The sequence below is a fragment of the Mobula hypostoma genome, chromosome 2 (genome assembly GCF_963921235.1).
Source record: "Mobula hypostoma chromosome 2, sMobHyp1.1, whole genome shotgun sequence".
NCBI classification, from domain to species: domain Eukaryota; kingdom Metazoa; phylum Chordata; class Chondrichthyes; order Myliobatiformes; family Myliobatidae; genus Mobula; species Mobula hypostoma.
Genome location: NC_086098.1, coordinates 210,299,827 through 210,317,062, shown reverse-complemented (window position 1 = coordinate 210,317,062; position 17,236 = coordinate 210,299,827). Strand labels below are relative to the sequence as shown.

At 39.3% G+C, this 17,236-nt stretch overlaps 1 protein-coding gene across 1 annotated transcript in view; it reads left to right on the top strand.

Moving 5' to 3' along the window:
* Positions 1 to 822: 822 nt before the first annotated feature.
* kcng1 (potassium voltage-gated channel, subfamily G, member 1) overlaps positions 823 to 17,236 on the top strand; it is a 26,251-nt gene continuing 9,837 nt past the window's right edge. The window contains exons 1-2 of the mRNA XM_063041475.1: positions 823 to 942; positions 2,862 to 3,659. Of these exons, the coding sequence (XP_062897545.1) occupies positions 2,901 to 3,659 (759 nt within the window). The 5' untranslated portion in view covers positions 823 to 942; positions 2,862 to 2,900. The remainder of the gene's footprint in view (positions 943 to 2,861; positions 3,660 to 17,236) is intronic.

Genomic DNA, 17,236 nt, shown 5'->3' with positions numbered 1-17,236 from the left:
AGCTGAACAATAATTTGATGTAATAAGTTCATATTTACTGGCAGATCAGACTACTGCGGATCTCACTTTCCATTTAACGAAATAGGTAAGAATAGACAAAGATCAAGAGATGGAAATTAAACTGAGTTAAAATGTAAATATTAAATACAGAGGAAGATGGGCCAACAAGATTAATTGTTCCACTATAACACAATGAGGACAATATACAACTAGGTTAAGTATTAGTTGTGTCGCTTTACTTGATGTCACTTTGTTCCCTGATCATTATTACCCACCATGACAAGCAGTAGATATTCTCTGGCTTGGCTTTGCCATTTTTAAAAGAACGGGCTCTTCCGTGGATGAAGTGTATTTCTTTCACAGCTAACACCTTGAGGACGTCAAGGTTAAAATGAACTGCTCCACGGACGGGTTGCAGTATAACTCGGAGTCGATATTGTTAGAAATCCTAAACAATACAGTCAAACAAAACGTTCGGGTTTTATATTTTTGAGTGCAGTTGCGAGCTTATTTACAAGATAACTTACATTTAGATCAATCAGAAGATGTGGGAGAGCTGTCCCTTTTATTAGACTGTGCATGTTCACTGTGATTTGTTTCCCCTCAGCTTCATCATTTCCAGTTAAAGGAGGGGTGGGGGGAAATCCTTCATTCTGAAAGCGCTGGTTGCCATGGATTTCACTCAAACCTTCTCAATCACCGAGCACGTCCTCCGAGTGGCGTCAGAACAGTCTGTTGGAGGCGATGAGATTGCAGCCTGTTGGCTCTGATGCTCTTGTACTTTGCATACCATTCCCACTCGTTATACTTTATATGGGTAGACGCTGGTGCAAGGTGTAGTTGCAACGAGTTGTCGAGTAACAACCCCGCAGTTAAAAGTAACTTTAATCTCTGCTGGAGATCCGAAGAACTTTCTCCGCGTGGTATTAGATTAGCATAAGTGTAAGTGCTCACCTATTAATTCGTTACATTTTTATCCATGATATGGCTATAAGTGTTTAAGGATGAACTGAGATCAGACCTTGTTGTTTCCTGTGATTTAGTGTTACAGTGGCAGCCACGGTGGGGATAAATCAAAGAGATCGATATTACAGGGTCAAAAAGGGAGCACAACACATTTTTGAAACTTTAAATTGGTCTTAGTTCTGGGTGCTGACCAAGTGAGATATCTGAATTTTTGGTCCGTGCATTCGTTTTGCTTTTAGCTTTCTACTTCCAGTGAAATGCGTGTTTAGTGTCCAGCGTGCGACTCCCTAGCGATGTAACTCGATTAAACCGTAATCATTTCGTTCAGTTTCCAGTAAGTACAAACGCTCCACACCAGGAACTTGTCAGAACCACAGTCTTGTTGGCTGTTTTTGTTTAGTTGAGATACGGACTGTCCAGTTCGTTTCACCCTTTTTCTCGAAGATGTTAAAGCTATTTACAGAATCTGCACAACCACAGCGTATTCCTGATATGGTGGCGATGCTAATTTTGAATGTTGTTGCGTGGCAGCTTATAGTGGCAAATGGTAATGAATAGTGTTTAATCACGAGCCAATCCTTCGTAAAAAGACAAACGTCTGCAACAGGTGAAGATAGGTATGTGTGTATATATTCGTGCTTTGTCTCGAATTATAAAGATAAGCATTGGATGAAAATGTTCTTTAAAATTTAATTTAGATGCAGCAAAAGATGTTTTGCCTGGATTGTATATGCGTTACATTTATTGATGCCATCATGAGACCACGCTGAGTTCAAAGGTCAATTTGACAAGATTATGTTGTCTTTGAAAAGTTTAAAGATGCCCAGTATTGTCTTCTCGATATAACGCATGTGAAAATGTTTGTTTAACGTGTAGTTTAATCCACTAGCTGTCATTTGCATTAGACTGAAAATGTATGTTTAGCGGTAAATTCCGAGCATTCTAAATTGGGCAGTTTGCAACTCCTTTATGATTTGTGATTCAGTATTTTTTTTTGTGGAGTGGTCAGGCCCAGCGGAATGTTGTATCTATTCATGGTACTGCAAGTCAATTTCTGCTATATTACCTACTGATAGAGAGTAGAACCCTGTTCTGAGCATGGACTGGTTTCACCAAAACCTTCAGCAAGAAGCAGCTGCTCTGTAAAATAAAAAAAATACTCACCTCGAAGAAGTCTTACATAAAACAAATTCAGTTCTCTGGTTGTTTCAAAGATTTCAAACTGATTTGTTGTTGTCTGGTATTTTGTTTAAAGAAGTGTTTACAATGCAGTCCAGATATAGTTGGAGGATGGAACTCTGCACCTTTCACCTGGCAGCAAGTAGATTATTGGTAGTGAACAAAATTGAAAATATAATAACCCCTTAATGTAGTAAAGGCTGCCTTTGTCCAAGTCTTTTATTCAACATGAAAAAATAAATGGCCAAGCACTGAGTCCTTCATTAATCTATTGTTCATTAATTGACCGTAATCATTGTGCCCATATTTACTAATTAGCCCCATAAATCAATACAATAATGCAATAAAATAATTGTAAGAGTTAATCATTTCATGCTGTAGAAGATAAATCCAAGGGATGTACGGGTACAATGGATTAAATTTGTGTCATGATGTTGTGGACATGATCATTTATTAACTTTTAAAGTGGTTAAAGTTAAAATATTGTTCCATATATGGGAAATAACCTGTGTAGGTTGTGGAATCCCAGGATAATCTTCAGTGGAGTAGAATTCATCTTCTCCACGGGTGATAATGATAACACAAATAATCTGATAAGACCTGTTTGTGATATTTTTTAAGATTAAAGGGCCACCTAGAGTTAACTTTCCACAGTTTATAATGTCCTCACATAGATGAATGTTCATGGTACTTTCACCCTCTTCTCTTTCTTTTAGTTTGCGCCTGGTGATAGTGATGTGAGGAGATCATCCAGGATGACTTTGCTGGCAGGTGACAGTTCGGACTATGATTACAGCGCCCTTAGCTGTGGTTCCGACACCTCTTTTAATCAAACAGTCTACAATGAAACACAAACTTTGAAAGGTGTTTTTTATAATAGAGCTCACCTCATTTCTCCTCAAGAAGACTTGTATGGCAGTGCACTCCCAGGGGATCGCAAACATCATGTTGTAATAAATGTTGGAGGAATAAAGTACTTATTACCATGGACCACACTGGATGACTTTCCTTTAACACGCCTAGGACAACTTCGATTTTGTCATACCTTTGATGAAATAATGAAAATTTGTGATGATTATGATGTGACATCCAATGAATATTTCTTTGATCGAAATCCAGGTGCCTTTAAAACCATACTGACTTTCCTAAGGGCTGGGAAGTTGAGACTTTTGAGGGAAATGTGCGCCCTTTCTTTCCAAGAAGAGTTGCTATATTGGGGCATCGAAGACGACAACCTGGAGTGGTGCTGCCGTCGCCGATACCTGCAAAAAATTGAGGAATTTGCAGAAATGAATGCTATTGAGGAAGATCTGGTAGAAGGTGAAAAGTTGGTTGATTTGGTAGAGTCATCGAAATGTAATCAATTCATGACAAAGCTCAGGGACATGGTGGAAAACCCCCAGTCAGGGCTTCCAGGAAAAATCTTTGCCTGTCTCTCTGTTATATTTGTGACGATTACTGTAGTTAATCTATCCATCAGTACCATGCCTGACCTCAGAGCAGAAGAGGATAAAGTAAGTTTGCTTTTATACGTCATAGTAAATTAAATTTGGCTTAATAGTGTACAGTTAACCCACATTTATAAACAACTGTTACCTTCAAAATGCAAGACATAATTTATCTCCAGTGTTCAGTGGTATTTTTCTAACCAATTATTTAAAAATAATGTATAGAAACTTAGCTCAGGCAAGCTTGTGGCAATATAGTTGTTGCATATTTATATACAGTCATAGCTTATTTTCTTAAAGTTCACTAATTATATAATAGCAAGTTTCATAAAGTTGTGGACTGATGCAAATTAGAAGAAAGTCATTTGACCAATTGTTTGTGCTGGCTATTTGATTGTTAGTCAATTAACTCAGCTCCTCTACTTTTTTCCCTATGGCCTTATAACTTTCCTTTCAAGTATTATCCAATTCCCCTGAACATTGTATTACATCTGCTTCCATTATGCTTTCAGGCACTGCATTGCAGATCACAAAAGAAACTGGGCAGGGAAATGTTAACTTCACATTACCGTTAATTCTTTTTGCCAATCATCTCATATCTAGATCAACTGGTTCTAATGCTTCTGCTACTAAAAACATTTTATTATGTTATTTATATTCCCATTATGTTTCATACTTCTGACCACCAAGAAAAAAATGTTGTCTGCTCAAAAGAAAATAACCCTAGCTATTGAATCAATTTTATTGTCATATGCGCAAGTGCATGCATGCACAGGTACAATGAAAAACTGACCAGCGGTACTATCATAGGTACATAGCATCATATAAGCATTCACAAAAAAAAAACATAAAACATACACAGATTTTTACAAGAAAAAGGGTACAACAAAGTCCAATTTAGTGCAAAGTGATCAGAGTGGTCATAATGCAGAAGTGTTGACTAGGGTTTTGGCAGTCGGTACACGAACCAAATGGTTGAAGGGAAATAGATGTTCTTGAACCTGGTGGCGTGGGATTCTCTTCTCCAATGGCAGCTACAAAAAGTTGGCCATGAGTGGGATGGTGGGGATCTTCGATGATGGGTTCTTCCTTCCAGAGGCAGCATCATCTGTAGATACTACCAATGGTGGGGAGAGATGTCCGCATGATACATTGGACAGAGTATACTAATCTCTGCAGCTGCCCACAGTACATTTCAGTACACTGGAATTATCATAATGTACTAGTAATGGTGCAACTAGTAAGGGCACTTTCAAAAGCACCTCTGTCAAAGTTTGTTGGAGCTTTCAGTGACCAGCCAAACCTCTTAATCTCCTGCAAAAGTAAAGACACTGCTATCTTACTGAGAAGTGATTTCTCTATTTTAAAAAAACAGAAAATAAAGAGCGCACAAATGTGTTCCTTCATTGTTAGTAGAATTGTTTGATCATATTAACTATAATTGAGATTTTTTTAAAAATCTTACAAATGTACCTTTAAGTCCTGTTTAAAACAACAGAAATAAGCGGCAGAGTTGTAAACTTAGTCATCCCCATCATGGGCAGTAGTCTCTATAGTATCCGGGACATCTTCAAGGAGCGGTAACACAAAACATCAATCATTAAGGACCCCCATCACCCAGGTCATATAATTATTTAATATATATACTTACAGTAATACATGTTTTTCTATTATGTATTGCACTGTACAGTTGTTGCAAAGACAACAAACTTCACAACATACACGACAGCTACAGAAAGCTTGGGTAATGTAGCAGGATCCTCTTTTGAGTCAGTATGGGTGGAAGTCAGGAACAGGAAGGGAGCAGTTACTCTATTAGGAGTATTCTATAGGCCCCCTGGTAGCAGCAGAGATACCAAGGAGCAGATTGGGAGGCAGATTTTGGAAAGCTGCAAAAATAACAGGGTTGTTATCATGGGTGACTTTAACTTCCCTAATATTGATTGGCACCTGATTCGTTCCAATGGTTTAGACGGGGCAGAGTTTGTTAAGTGTGTCCAGGATGGATTCCTGTCACAGTATGTTGACAGGCCGACTAGGGAGAATGCCATACCAGTATTAGGTAACGAACCGGGTCAGGTCACAGATCTCTTTGTGGGTGAGCATCTGGGGGACAGTGACCACCACTCCCTGGCCTTTAACATTATCATCGAAAAGGATAGAATCAGAGAGGACAGGAAAATTTTTAATTCGGGAAGGGCAAATTATGAGGCTATAAGGCTAGAACTTGCGGGTGTGAATTGGGATGATGTTTTTGCAGGGAAATGTACTATGGACATGTGGTCGATGTTCAGGGATCTCTTGCAGGATGTTAGGGATAAATTTGTCCCGGTGAGGAAGATAAAGAATGGTAGGGTGAAGGAACCATGGGTGACAAGTGAGGTGGAAAATCTAGTCAGGTGGAAGAAGGCAGCATACATGAGGTTTAGGAAGCAAGGATCAGATGGGTCTATTGAGGAATATAGGGTAGCAAGAAAGGAGCTTAAGAAGGGGCTGAGCAGAGCAAGAAGGGGGCATGAGAAGGCCTTGATGAGTAGGGTAAAGGAAAACCCCAAGGCATTCTTCAATTATGTGAAGAACAGAAGGATGACAGGAGTGAAGATAGGACCAATTAGAGACAAAGGTGGGAAGATGTGCCTGGAGGCGGTGGAAGTGAGTGAGGTCCTCAATGAATACTTCTCTTCAGTATTCACCAATGAGAGGGAACTTAATGACAGTGAGGACAATATGAGTGAGGTTGATGTTCTGGAGCATGTTGATATTAAAGGAGAGGAGATGTTGGAGTTGTTAAAATACATTAGGATGGATAAGTCCCCGGGGCCTGATGGAAGATTCCCCAGGCTGCTCCATGAGGCAAGAGAAGAGATTGCTGAGCCTCTGGTCAGGATCTTCATGTCCTCGTTGTCCACAGGAATGGTACCAGAGGATTGGAGGGAGGCGAATGTTGTCCCCTTGTTCAAAAAAGGTAGTAGGGGTAGTCCGGGTAATTATAGACCAGTGAGCCTTACGTCTGTGGTGGGATGAGATAGGATCTATAGACATTTAGAGAATCATGGTCTGATCAGGGACAGTCAACATGGCTTTGTGAAGGGCAGATTGTGTCTAACAAGCCTGAGAGAGTTCTTTGAGGAGGTGACCAGGCATATAGATGAGGGTAATGCAGTAGATGTGATCTACATGGATTTTAGTAATGCATTTGACAAGGTTCCACATGGTAGACTTATTCAGAAAGTCAGAAGACATGAGATCCAGGGAAGTTTGGGCAGGTGGATTCAGAATTGGCTTGCCTGCAGAAAGCAGAGTGTCGTGGTGGAGGAGTACATTTGGATTGAAGGGTTGTGGCTAGTGGTGTCCCACAAGGATTGGTTCTGGGACCTCTACTTTTCGTGATTTTTATTAATGACCTGGATGTGGGGGTAGAAGGGTGGGTTGGCAAGTTTGCAGACAACACAAAAGTTGGTGGTATTGTGGAATGTGTAGAGGGTTGTCACAGATTGCAGAGAAACATTGATAGGATGCAGAAGTGGGCTGAGAAGTGGCAGATGGAGTTCAACCTGGAGAAGTGTGAGGTGGTATACTTTGGAAGGACAAACTCCAAGGCAGAATACAAAGTAAATGGCAGGATACTTGGTAGTGTGGAGGAGTAGAGGGATCTGGGGGTACATGTCCACAGATCCCTGAAAGTTGCCTCACAGGTAGATAGGGTAGTTAAGAAAGCTTATAGAGTGATAGCTTTCATAAGTCAAGGGATAGAGTTTAAGAGTCGCGGGGTAATGATGCAGCTCTATAAAACTCTGGTTAGGCCACACTTGGAGTACTGTGTCCATTTCTGGTCACCTCACTATAGGAAGGATGTGGAAGCATTGGAAAGGGTACAGAGGAGATTTACCAGGATGCTGCCTGGTTTAGAGAGTATGCATTATGATCAGAGATGAAGGAAGCTAAGGCTTTACTCTTTGGAGAGAAGGAGGATGAGAGGAGACATGATAGAGGTGTAAAAGATATTAAGAGGAATAGACAGAGTGGACAGCCAGTGCCTCTTCCCCAGGGCACCACTGCTCAGTACAAGAGGACATGGCTTTAAGGTAATGGGTGGGAAGTTCAAGGGGGATATTAGAGGAAGGTTCTTCACTCAGAGAGTGGTTGGTGCGTGGAATGCACTGCCTGAGTCAGTGGTGGAGGCAGATACACTAGTGAAATTTAAGAGGCTACTAGACAGGTATATGGAGGAATTTAAGGTCGGGGGTTATATGGGAGACAGGGTTTGAGGGTCGGCACAACATTGTGGGCCAAAGGGCCCGTACTGTGCTGTACTGTTCTATGTTCTATATGCCGGTGATACTAAACCTGTTTCTGATTCTGAGATTGCTTACTTCCAAAACTAGTCCCATGTGAGCCTAGCAATTAGCGTGATACTACTACAGCTCGGAATGTTCTGCATTTTGGAGTTCTATTCTGGTACCGTTCTGTAAGGAGCCTCTGTACGTCCTCCCCGGGGAATGTGTGGTTTTTCCCTGGGTCCTCTGGTTTCCTCCTACAGTCCAAACACATACCGGGCTGTTCAATTGGTTATTGTAAATTGTCCCGTCAATAGGTCAGGGTTAATCAGGGTAGTGAGATTGTTGGGCGGCGTGGCTCAACGGGCTGGAAGGGCCTATGCAATGCTGTATCGTTAAATAAAAAGATAATAGTATAGACAATCATCACAAAACACTGGGGGATGGGGTGGTGAACGTGAACCTTCCAAAAAAACAGTTGCAACTATGTGTATTAGCACTCACTGAATTGACAATCAGACGATTGAAAACAGTGGTAACACTGATCCTTTGGAAAACTCAGACGAGCACTCACACAGAAATGGAAACCTACAAAATTACACATCAGGGATAAGGCATAAACAATATCATATGATGATCTGGGACAGAGCATTTGTGATCACCACACATTCCATCACCAAATATTTTGTGCGTGCGCACATGAATGATGTCTTAAAAACATAAACATCAGAACCTAATTTGAGTTAGCTGTACTGTAATTCCAATTTAAGTCATTTGAGATTCCAGGTTAGTTTTATTCCTATACTTGCTCAAGGCTGACTCTGAAATTACACTTACTAATTTAAATATCAGTGCCAATATCTAGATGAGTGATTGTATTTGAATGTATGGAACTAGAATGCCTGCTAGTCTTCTCTTGCATCTTCAAAAAGAGAAATTGAGATTCAGACCAGCAACTGCACCCTGTAGAAAGAATGTTACCCCATCCTGAGAGACAATCTAGAGTCAACTGATTCTGAGAAATTATATTTAATTGAGGCTATGTAGTTTGGATCAACATTATTTTTTTTCCATTTATAGCCTTCACCCATTTCAAAGACACTTTAAGTGAGATCTGGGAATTACTGGCAGGGCTTACATTATTGCCTCTCTTTAAGTGCCCTTGACAATAGGATGGTGGGCCACAGTCTTCAACCTCTACAGTCCTTCTAGGAAAAGTTCTCCCACAATGCTGTTGGCCGGATAATTTCAGAATTTAGACCCGGCAATTGCTAGTGTGATTATCTCAAAATCAGGATGGTGTGCCTATGGGAGGGGAAGCTACAGATTTGGGTGTTCCCTGCTCTTGGTCCTGGTTGAGTACAGGTATTGTGGTAAAAACAAAAATTGCAAGTAGCACTTAGATCAGACAGCATCTATGGAGAAGGAAGCAACGGTAATATTTCAAGAAACCTATCAGGTCTTGAGAGTTCTTGGCAGGGTGGATAAGAAAAAAAGTGTTTCCTCTTATAGAAGAATATAGAACTGATGGAAAGAGTGCTAAAAAGATTTATACGGCTGGTGCCAGGACTAAAGAGCCTGAGATATAGGGAGGGGTTGGCCAATTTAGTTCATTATGCCTTGGAATATCAGGAAATGAGGGATAATTTTATAGGAATGGTTTAAACCATTGAAGGTATAGATATGGTGGACAATAACAGTTCCCCCCCCCCGCCCCAGGGTAAGGGAGTCCATAACTAATGGGGCGTAGTTTTAGGTTGAGAGGGGAAGGATTTAAAAGGCAACTTTTCACACACAGAGTAGTGAGGATTTGGAATGAACTGCAGATGAAAGTAGGTGTGTGGAGGGACAGTGCTTTGAAGATATAGGCCGAATACAGAAAATTAGGACTAGCTGGGTGGGCATGTGGTTGCCATGAATGGGTTGAGCTGAAGAGACTGTATCTGTGTTGCATTGCTCTAGAAGTCACTGTTTAAAGATAATCGGTTACCCATTTACGACAGATGAGGAAAATGGAAGCAGAATCTTTGAATATTTTTAGGGTAGATATTTGATAGATCTTTGGTAACCAATGAGCCATGGGTTATTAGGAGTATTGAGAATATGAAGCTGAGGTTACAGTCAGATAAGATAAGTCCATCAGATATAGGAGCAGAACTTGGGCCCATTTGGCCCATTGAGTCTGCTCCGCCATTTCATCATGGCTGATCCAGTTTTCCTCTCAGCCTCAATCTCCGTCCTTCTCCCTGTATCCCTTCATTCCCTGGCTTGTCAAAAATCTGTCAACCTCTGCCTTAAATATACCAAATGACCTGGCCTCCTTAGCCACCTGTGGCAACAAATTCCACAGATTCACTGCTCTTTGGCTAAATAAATTTCTCCTCATAGCCATTCTAAAAGGATGCCCCTTTATTCTGAGGCTGTCCCCTCTGGTCTTAAACTCCCCCACCATCAGAAGCATTCTCTCCACACCCACTCTATCAAGGCCTTCTAACATTCAACAGGTTTCATTTAGGTCACCCTCATACTTCTGAATTCCAATGAGTAGAGGCCCAGAGCCATCCAATGCTCTTCATATGATAAGCCTTTCAATCATTTTTGTGAACCCCCTTTGAATTCTGTCCAATGTCAGCACATCCTTTCTTAGATAAGTGGCCCAAAACTGCTCACAATACTCCAAGTGAGGCCCCACCAGTCTTTATAAAGCCTCAACATTGTTTTTATTGAATCTTGCATGAGGGGCTCACAGCTGCTCCTAATGTGTATGTTTGTATGCAAGGGAAAGAAGACCTGAATCATCAGTGCTACTTTGTTAGTATTAAAAATGCTCGCTTTGATCTAAACACAACAAAATCTAGGCTAGTGTACACAGCTTTTCCCCATAAAATGGGGGAGAATCTTCAATGGAGGATCATGAGAATACATTAACACCAAAGAGCCTGTTTCATCATGCTTTTAGATCATGGATGTCCTGTGCCTATGATCCTTTAACTAGCCTTTGTTTCATCTCCCTTGATACCTTCCATGCCTATTTAGGAAAAAGAGATTAAAATTTTAATCACCCCTTCTGTAATGAAAATCTTCTTCCTGATTTTCACATCTAATGCCCAAAGTTTAATTTTAAAATTGTTCACCCTTGTTTTGGGTTTCCTCAACAAAAGAAGAAATTCCTTATTACTTAAGCCATAGAATCTGTTTGGCATTTTAAAGACTAATTTCCCCAAACCTTCAAAATTCAAAGGAAAACAAAATGTATTCTGTTGCCTTTCCTCAATTTAACCCTATGAATCATTCTGGTAATTTTGTATTTATCTGATTGAAGGCACAAAGCACAAAACTGAAAAATGCATTGCAAATGGATTTGAGGCAAAGTGGTAAATAGAAGTATATGCATTTTCTTCATTTTTGTATTTTCATCCCCATTTATTAAAAACCAGCAGTTTATTAGACTAAATTTAGCTGTAAGCTTGCTGTTTTTGATTTTTGTGTGTAGACTACCAATTTGCTTAATCACTAAGAACCTACTTTCATATACCTTTCTTAGAATTAAAGCAGATAGATTCATAATTTCCCACAAAAAGTCCTAAGTTCTGTAGTTATATCTATCAGTTAGTATAGTTATGTCACTTTGGAAACTCCACAGTCACTTATACAATTTACTGTACCTCCTTACAGTGACATCTATGAATTTATGCATAGAATTCATTATTACTTCATACTCATCATAGATTATAGATTCTGATAAAGTGGAATGGAGGAAGCTTTAATGGAAATATTCATATAGAGCATGGAATATTTTAAATTTTATCAACTACTTCTCCCAATATATTACAAACCCATGTCAGAAAGCACTTTGATTTCCGTGCACTTTCATTTTTGCTCATAAGGTTTGCCAACAGATAATATCCAATACTCTCTGGAAGGCTATAAAGTCAAAGTTCAGAAAACAACACAGCTTGGCTTGTCATGGGTAGTCAGACATTTATGTTAATTCTTTCATTGGCTCATACTTTTTCAAGTGTTTGTAAATCTTTATTGCATACTTGGTTTCAGTATATTCTCCACAACTGATGAAAAACTGGGTTTATTGTTTCCCTTTCCCTTCTGAAGTAATGGAATGATATTTTTATCCCAAAGGTACGATTCCTGAATTCAAAGGGTTCTGAACAATGAGTCTGAACAGAGCTGCAGTTCCCTAGCTATTTATTTGAATACCTGGGGCTAAAAACCATCAGATCATAGAGTATAATTGATCTTAAGTTCCTTTATTTTATCCATCACTTTTTTAAAATCCTGCTGTTTCAGTGGAAATAAGTTGGTAGAGGAACATGAGTTTATCCTTTGGTTTATGCTTGAAATTAGGCAGTAAGTTCAAAGCAATTTTTTTTGCCGTCAGGGAGGTTCCAAGAACGGGTTAGATGACACCCCATAAAGGTACTGTGATCCAATTTTGCTTCAAGTCATCAATTTTAATGGTAACTTTGGGAGAGGCAAATTGATCAATGGTGGGATTTATAGATAGAAGCAAAAAATTATTGAGGTGTAATGCTTTTGGAAAAAAATACCTTTCGTTAAATCTTGTCTGTTATGTATATAAATAATCTTGGAACTGAATACTGTCCAGCCCTCAGAGTATTTTTAAACCAATATTTACATTTTGTTGGCTGCAGTTATTTATACATTTTTACCCCCATCAAACTACTTCAGATACTTTTATGGCATCCCAGCTCCATTCCAGTTATAATTCTTTTCTCACGACTGCAGTTTTATTTGAACTTAACTATAATTGCCTCTCTACAGTATGAATTAAGGTAATTATTCATTTTGAAAAGATAAGACAAAATGGTGTTGACTGAGCTCTGCCATGAGATGGATTTAAACAGGATCTGAATTCCCAATATCTCATTCATGCTGCTAGACGAGGTGAAAGTACTGAAGCTAGAAGGTCATAAATAGATTCAAAGACTATTGATGAGAGCATTAGTTTTGGTTAAAATAACAGTGTAGGCTGGAGAAAGTTGTAAGGATGAGCTGGATCAAATTTGAATTTTCTTAATTCATTCACACATTCAATCCTTTGCCAGAAATGTCTCCAATTTATGCCAGGGCAGCTACAAAATAAATAAGTGAAAAAAATAGAAGTAGATTTTATTCTTATTGGGTCCTTGAAGTATTGAATGAAGCTTCTTGTTCTCAGTCTGTGGCAGAGCTGCACTTGAGAACAGAAAAATTATTGATGAATAATTGTTGAACATCTCAACTGCTTGTTGTTTACTGCCAGCTTTTGGCCTAAGGCAAACATAATAAACAGCAGATACCTGAGTCTAATGCACTCTTTCCAGTTGGGACCTCTTTATGTTGCTTAAGGAGACTTTCCTCAACACGTTTGACAAACTCTATCCCCCCAGCGTTTTTACAGTATGGGAGTTCCAATTAATATGCGGAAAGTTAAAATCACCTACTATCGCATCCTTATTTTCCTTGCAATCTTTCATGAGAGTCAGTCTCACTCATCATGGAAACAGGGCACTCAATCCACAAAGGCTGCACTGACCATCAAGCTCTCATTTGCAATAATCATACAGTAATCCAATTTTACTTTCCTCACACCCCCTCAGATTCTACCAGTCACCCAGCCACAAGGGATAATTTTCTAGTGGCCAATTGAACTGCTAACCCAAGTGCCTTTAGGTTATGGAAGAAAATCAGAGCACCTGGAATAATCCCAGAGAATCTCTGCAAACTCCTCACAAACAGCACTAGTTGTCAGAGCTAACCTGGGTCACTGGAATTGTGAGGCGGCAGTTCTGCAGGCTGTACTACATTTCTACATAAAGAAACCTGAAGCAAATTTTGCCACTGGTGTATAAAAGTTAGAGTACTGTAGAAAATTGTATTCTCCCACTTTAATTCCAAATTTCTTCATGTGATCGACTGAAAATACCATTTTAAAGCACCATTGAAATATCAATACAGACATAGTACAGTCACCCAGGCTGAACATTGTCCTTGAAAGCCTAACTCTTGTACAGCCTTTCTATTCAAGCCTGGGAACCGAAGTCACTGAGCATACCAAGACAAGATAAGGATGCAAACAAAGGATTCTAGAACGACTCTTGGACAATTATTTTACTACTTCTCAAGTATTATTGGCCTTTAACATGTAGATTTAATTGCTAATGAACACAAATTATGTATTATGATTAGACTCAAATATGCAAATGATGGGATTCAGAAGTGCACAATGTTTCTCTTGGATCCCTGTTTGTATTCAACTAGTCAATTTCTGTATAAATCAGAATCATGTTTAATATCACCAGCAAATGTCGTAAAATTTGCTAATGTACAGCAGCAGTACAATGTAATACATGATACATATAGGAAAAAAAACTGTGAATTACAATGGTAACAATGAGAAGAGGGCATGTCCTGGGTGGTGGGGGTCCTTAATAATGGACGCTGCCTTTTTGAGGCACCGCTCCATGAAGATGTCTTGGACACGACGGAGGCTAGTACCCATGATGGAGCTGACTAATTTTACAACTCTCTGAAGCTTACTTCGATCCTGTGCAGTAGTCCTCCCCCATTCCAGACAGTGAGGCAGCCAGTCAGAAAGTAGCATTTCTTTGTTCGAATTTCAGAGCAGTGTGGGTGCCATGCTGCTCTCCTTGTGCACTAGTAAATAAAATGTGATTGAGGAACGAGTGCAAGTTGTCAGAGTCAAGTTAATCAGCATCTACAGTAGCCCTGGAGGGGTAGTCAGTTAGATTGCATGTAGACTTGCATTTCAGTCTACAGTCTGCTTGCAGAATGAATTGGGCCTAATTCTGGGATTATCAAAACTGAAGTTCACTCCCAAGGTAGCCTCTCTCCAGTGAACAGAATTTGCAACTTCAGAATCTACATAAAACAGACATAATGCAATAACGTAACAGTTATTATCAGAGCTGCTGTGACTCCTCCACACCTCTCTGTGTTCATTCCAAAGTTTTATTTTAATTTCTCTAGAAACATTTAATTTTCCCCTGATGCTGCCTGGCATGCAGAGTATTTCCAGCAATTTCTGTTTTGATATTATATTTTACGATGTTAACAGGTGCTTCAATAATTGTTTTAATAATCCTGTCTATAACTGAGGTTAAACAGAACAACCTAATGACAGTTGATAGTTAACACAGACCAAAACCTTGTATTACACAAAAGATTAATGAAAGGCTGAAAGCTAGCTTTATGGAGCCACTTTATCATTTCAAAGGCTGTGATCCATGGATAATAAGTTAATTTAGCAACCCTTTTAAAGAGAGTTATTTTACAAAAATAAATGGATGTTATCACTATGATATGATGAAAATATATTTTAATTTAATTAAGATAAGAGCATAAATAGATTCCAATAAATCTGAAGTTTCTTTTCCCTTTGTTTCCTCAAGTTATGATTTCTGCATTATCTTTAATGCTTAAACATGAATTGAGGAGCTTCAATTCTGAGATAGAGGTAATGATATAAAACAATGATAGCAAGGTTTTATTCCTGTGTATGGTACATATTTGTGAGGTGACTCATGCCATTGCCAAATTGGGAATGTGCAGAGGACAGTCATGTGATGCTGAATTGGCACTGGTGCTGCCATTTTGAAATGTAGTGTTTCATCCAAAGCTATCTCTCTTAAATTTAATAGATGAAAATTGAACCCAATTTAAAAGGATCTTCCACCACTTTCTATGAATTTCTTTGACTCTATAGTCGTGGATGCCGAGTTGACTTCAATATTTAAAGAAATTTAGATAGGCGCATGTGTAGGAGGGATATGCAGGGCTATGGTCCAGGTGGAGGTTGCTGGGACTAGGCAGATTAATAGTTTGGCAAGGACTAGAGGCGCTGTATATGTGTGTGTGTATATATATCAGAGAGAGAGAGAACTATGAGTAGCTTCATTAAAGGGGAATTATACCGTAGCTACCTACTCTTCAAAAACTAGTTCTCTTCCCTATTTATCCTCCATGGCAAGATTAGCTGCCAATACCCACTGTTTGAGTGGTGGGTCTCCTCTTCCTACCAAGGAGGAGATATTCCAGCTAATAAATTAGTTTAAACATATTTCATTTATTTTCAATGATACACGTTTAAATCCAAACAAAATGCTTAAACATAATTAAAGTTCAGAGTTTTTCTATCTTATAAAAATACTTCCAAATTACAAACTATTTCTAAAACCAAAGGATTTCCCAAACATGGATACAATTTCCATGAGCTAAAAAGACATATCAACAGGTTTCAGACAAATGAATCGTCCGTTACAGAAATCGAAGGCAGAGGAATGCATTCTGCTCACCCTGTCTTTCTGTCATTCTTCTTGCTGTTCTGTGACTATTCCTAACAAGGCTAATTACTCTCTTTCATTTACACTGATTTTTTGCCACTTAGGTGACTTCACACAGGTGATAATTTTTTCAGACATCATTTTACACAAATGGTCTAAAAGCTTCTGGAGACAACAATTCCCAGATTAATGCTGACTCCCTGAGCACAAAAATAAAACTTCCAACTATTAACAGATCAGCTATTTAATGTGCTAAGTGATGGTATCAATTTGGTCAGCAAACTTTCTTGAACTAAATAACTTTGCCAACATTATCTGGTTTGAAACAAACTAATTAACATAACCCTATTATTTTACACTGCATCTCTTGAAAGGGCAGCCCAGGCGCTGTGGGCCAACATCCATTGGTCTATGATAGTGCTGATTGTTTGCAAAGCTGTCCTTTTAACTTCAGACTGATTATTGCTTGCCATTTACATTAAAAATTGAAGATTGGCTCCGGTTTACAAAAAGAAGCTGAACAAAGAATATTGATTGGCAGTTTAACTTACTCAAAACAACCCTTTGATCTCCACAAGTGTTAGCTGCTTTGTTAGAAAGCTGCGCTTTGCAAAAGAAGGCGGCGCCCTGGCCCTGGATAGTGAATATCTATCATACGCCACAATTGTACAAATTACTTGTGTTTCCACTTTAACTCCATCTGCAACAAGTGAGATCGCCCAGTGGCCAACCATTCTATTACCATTCTGACACGTCAGTCGATAGCCTCCTCTACTGCCAAGGTGAAGCCTCACTCAGTTTGGAGGAGCAATGCATCATATTCTGTCTGGGTAGCCTCCAACCTGACAGCATGACATCAATTTCTCTCATTTCTGGTGATTTCTGCCCTCTTCCTCTTCTTTCTTCTTCCAATCCCTTTTCTGGCTTCCTCTCACCTCTTTTCTTTTCCTCAGCTGCCTATCACCTCCCTCTGGTGCCCTTCCTCCTTCCATTTTGCTCATGGTCCACTGTCCAATCAGATTCCTCCTTTTTCAACCCTTTTCCT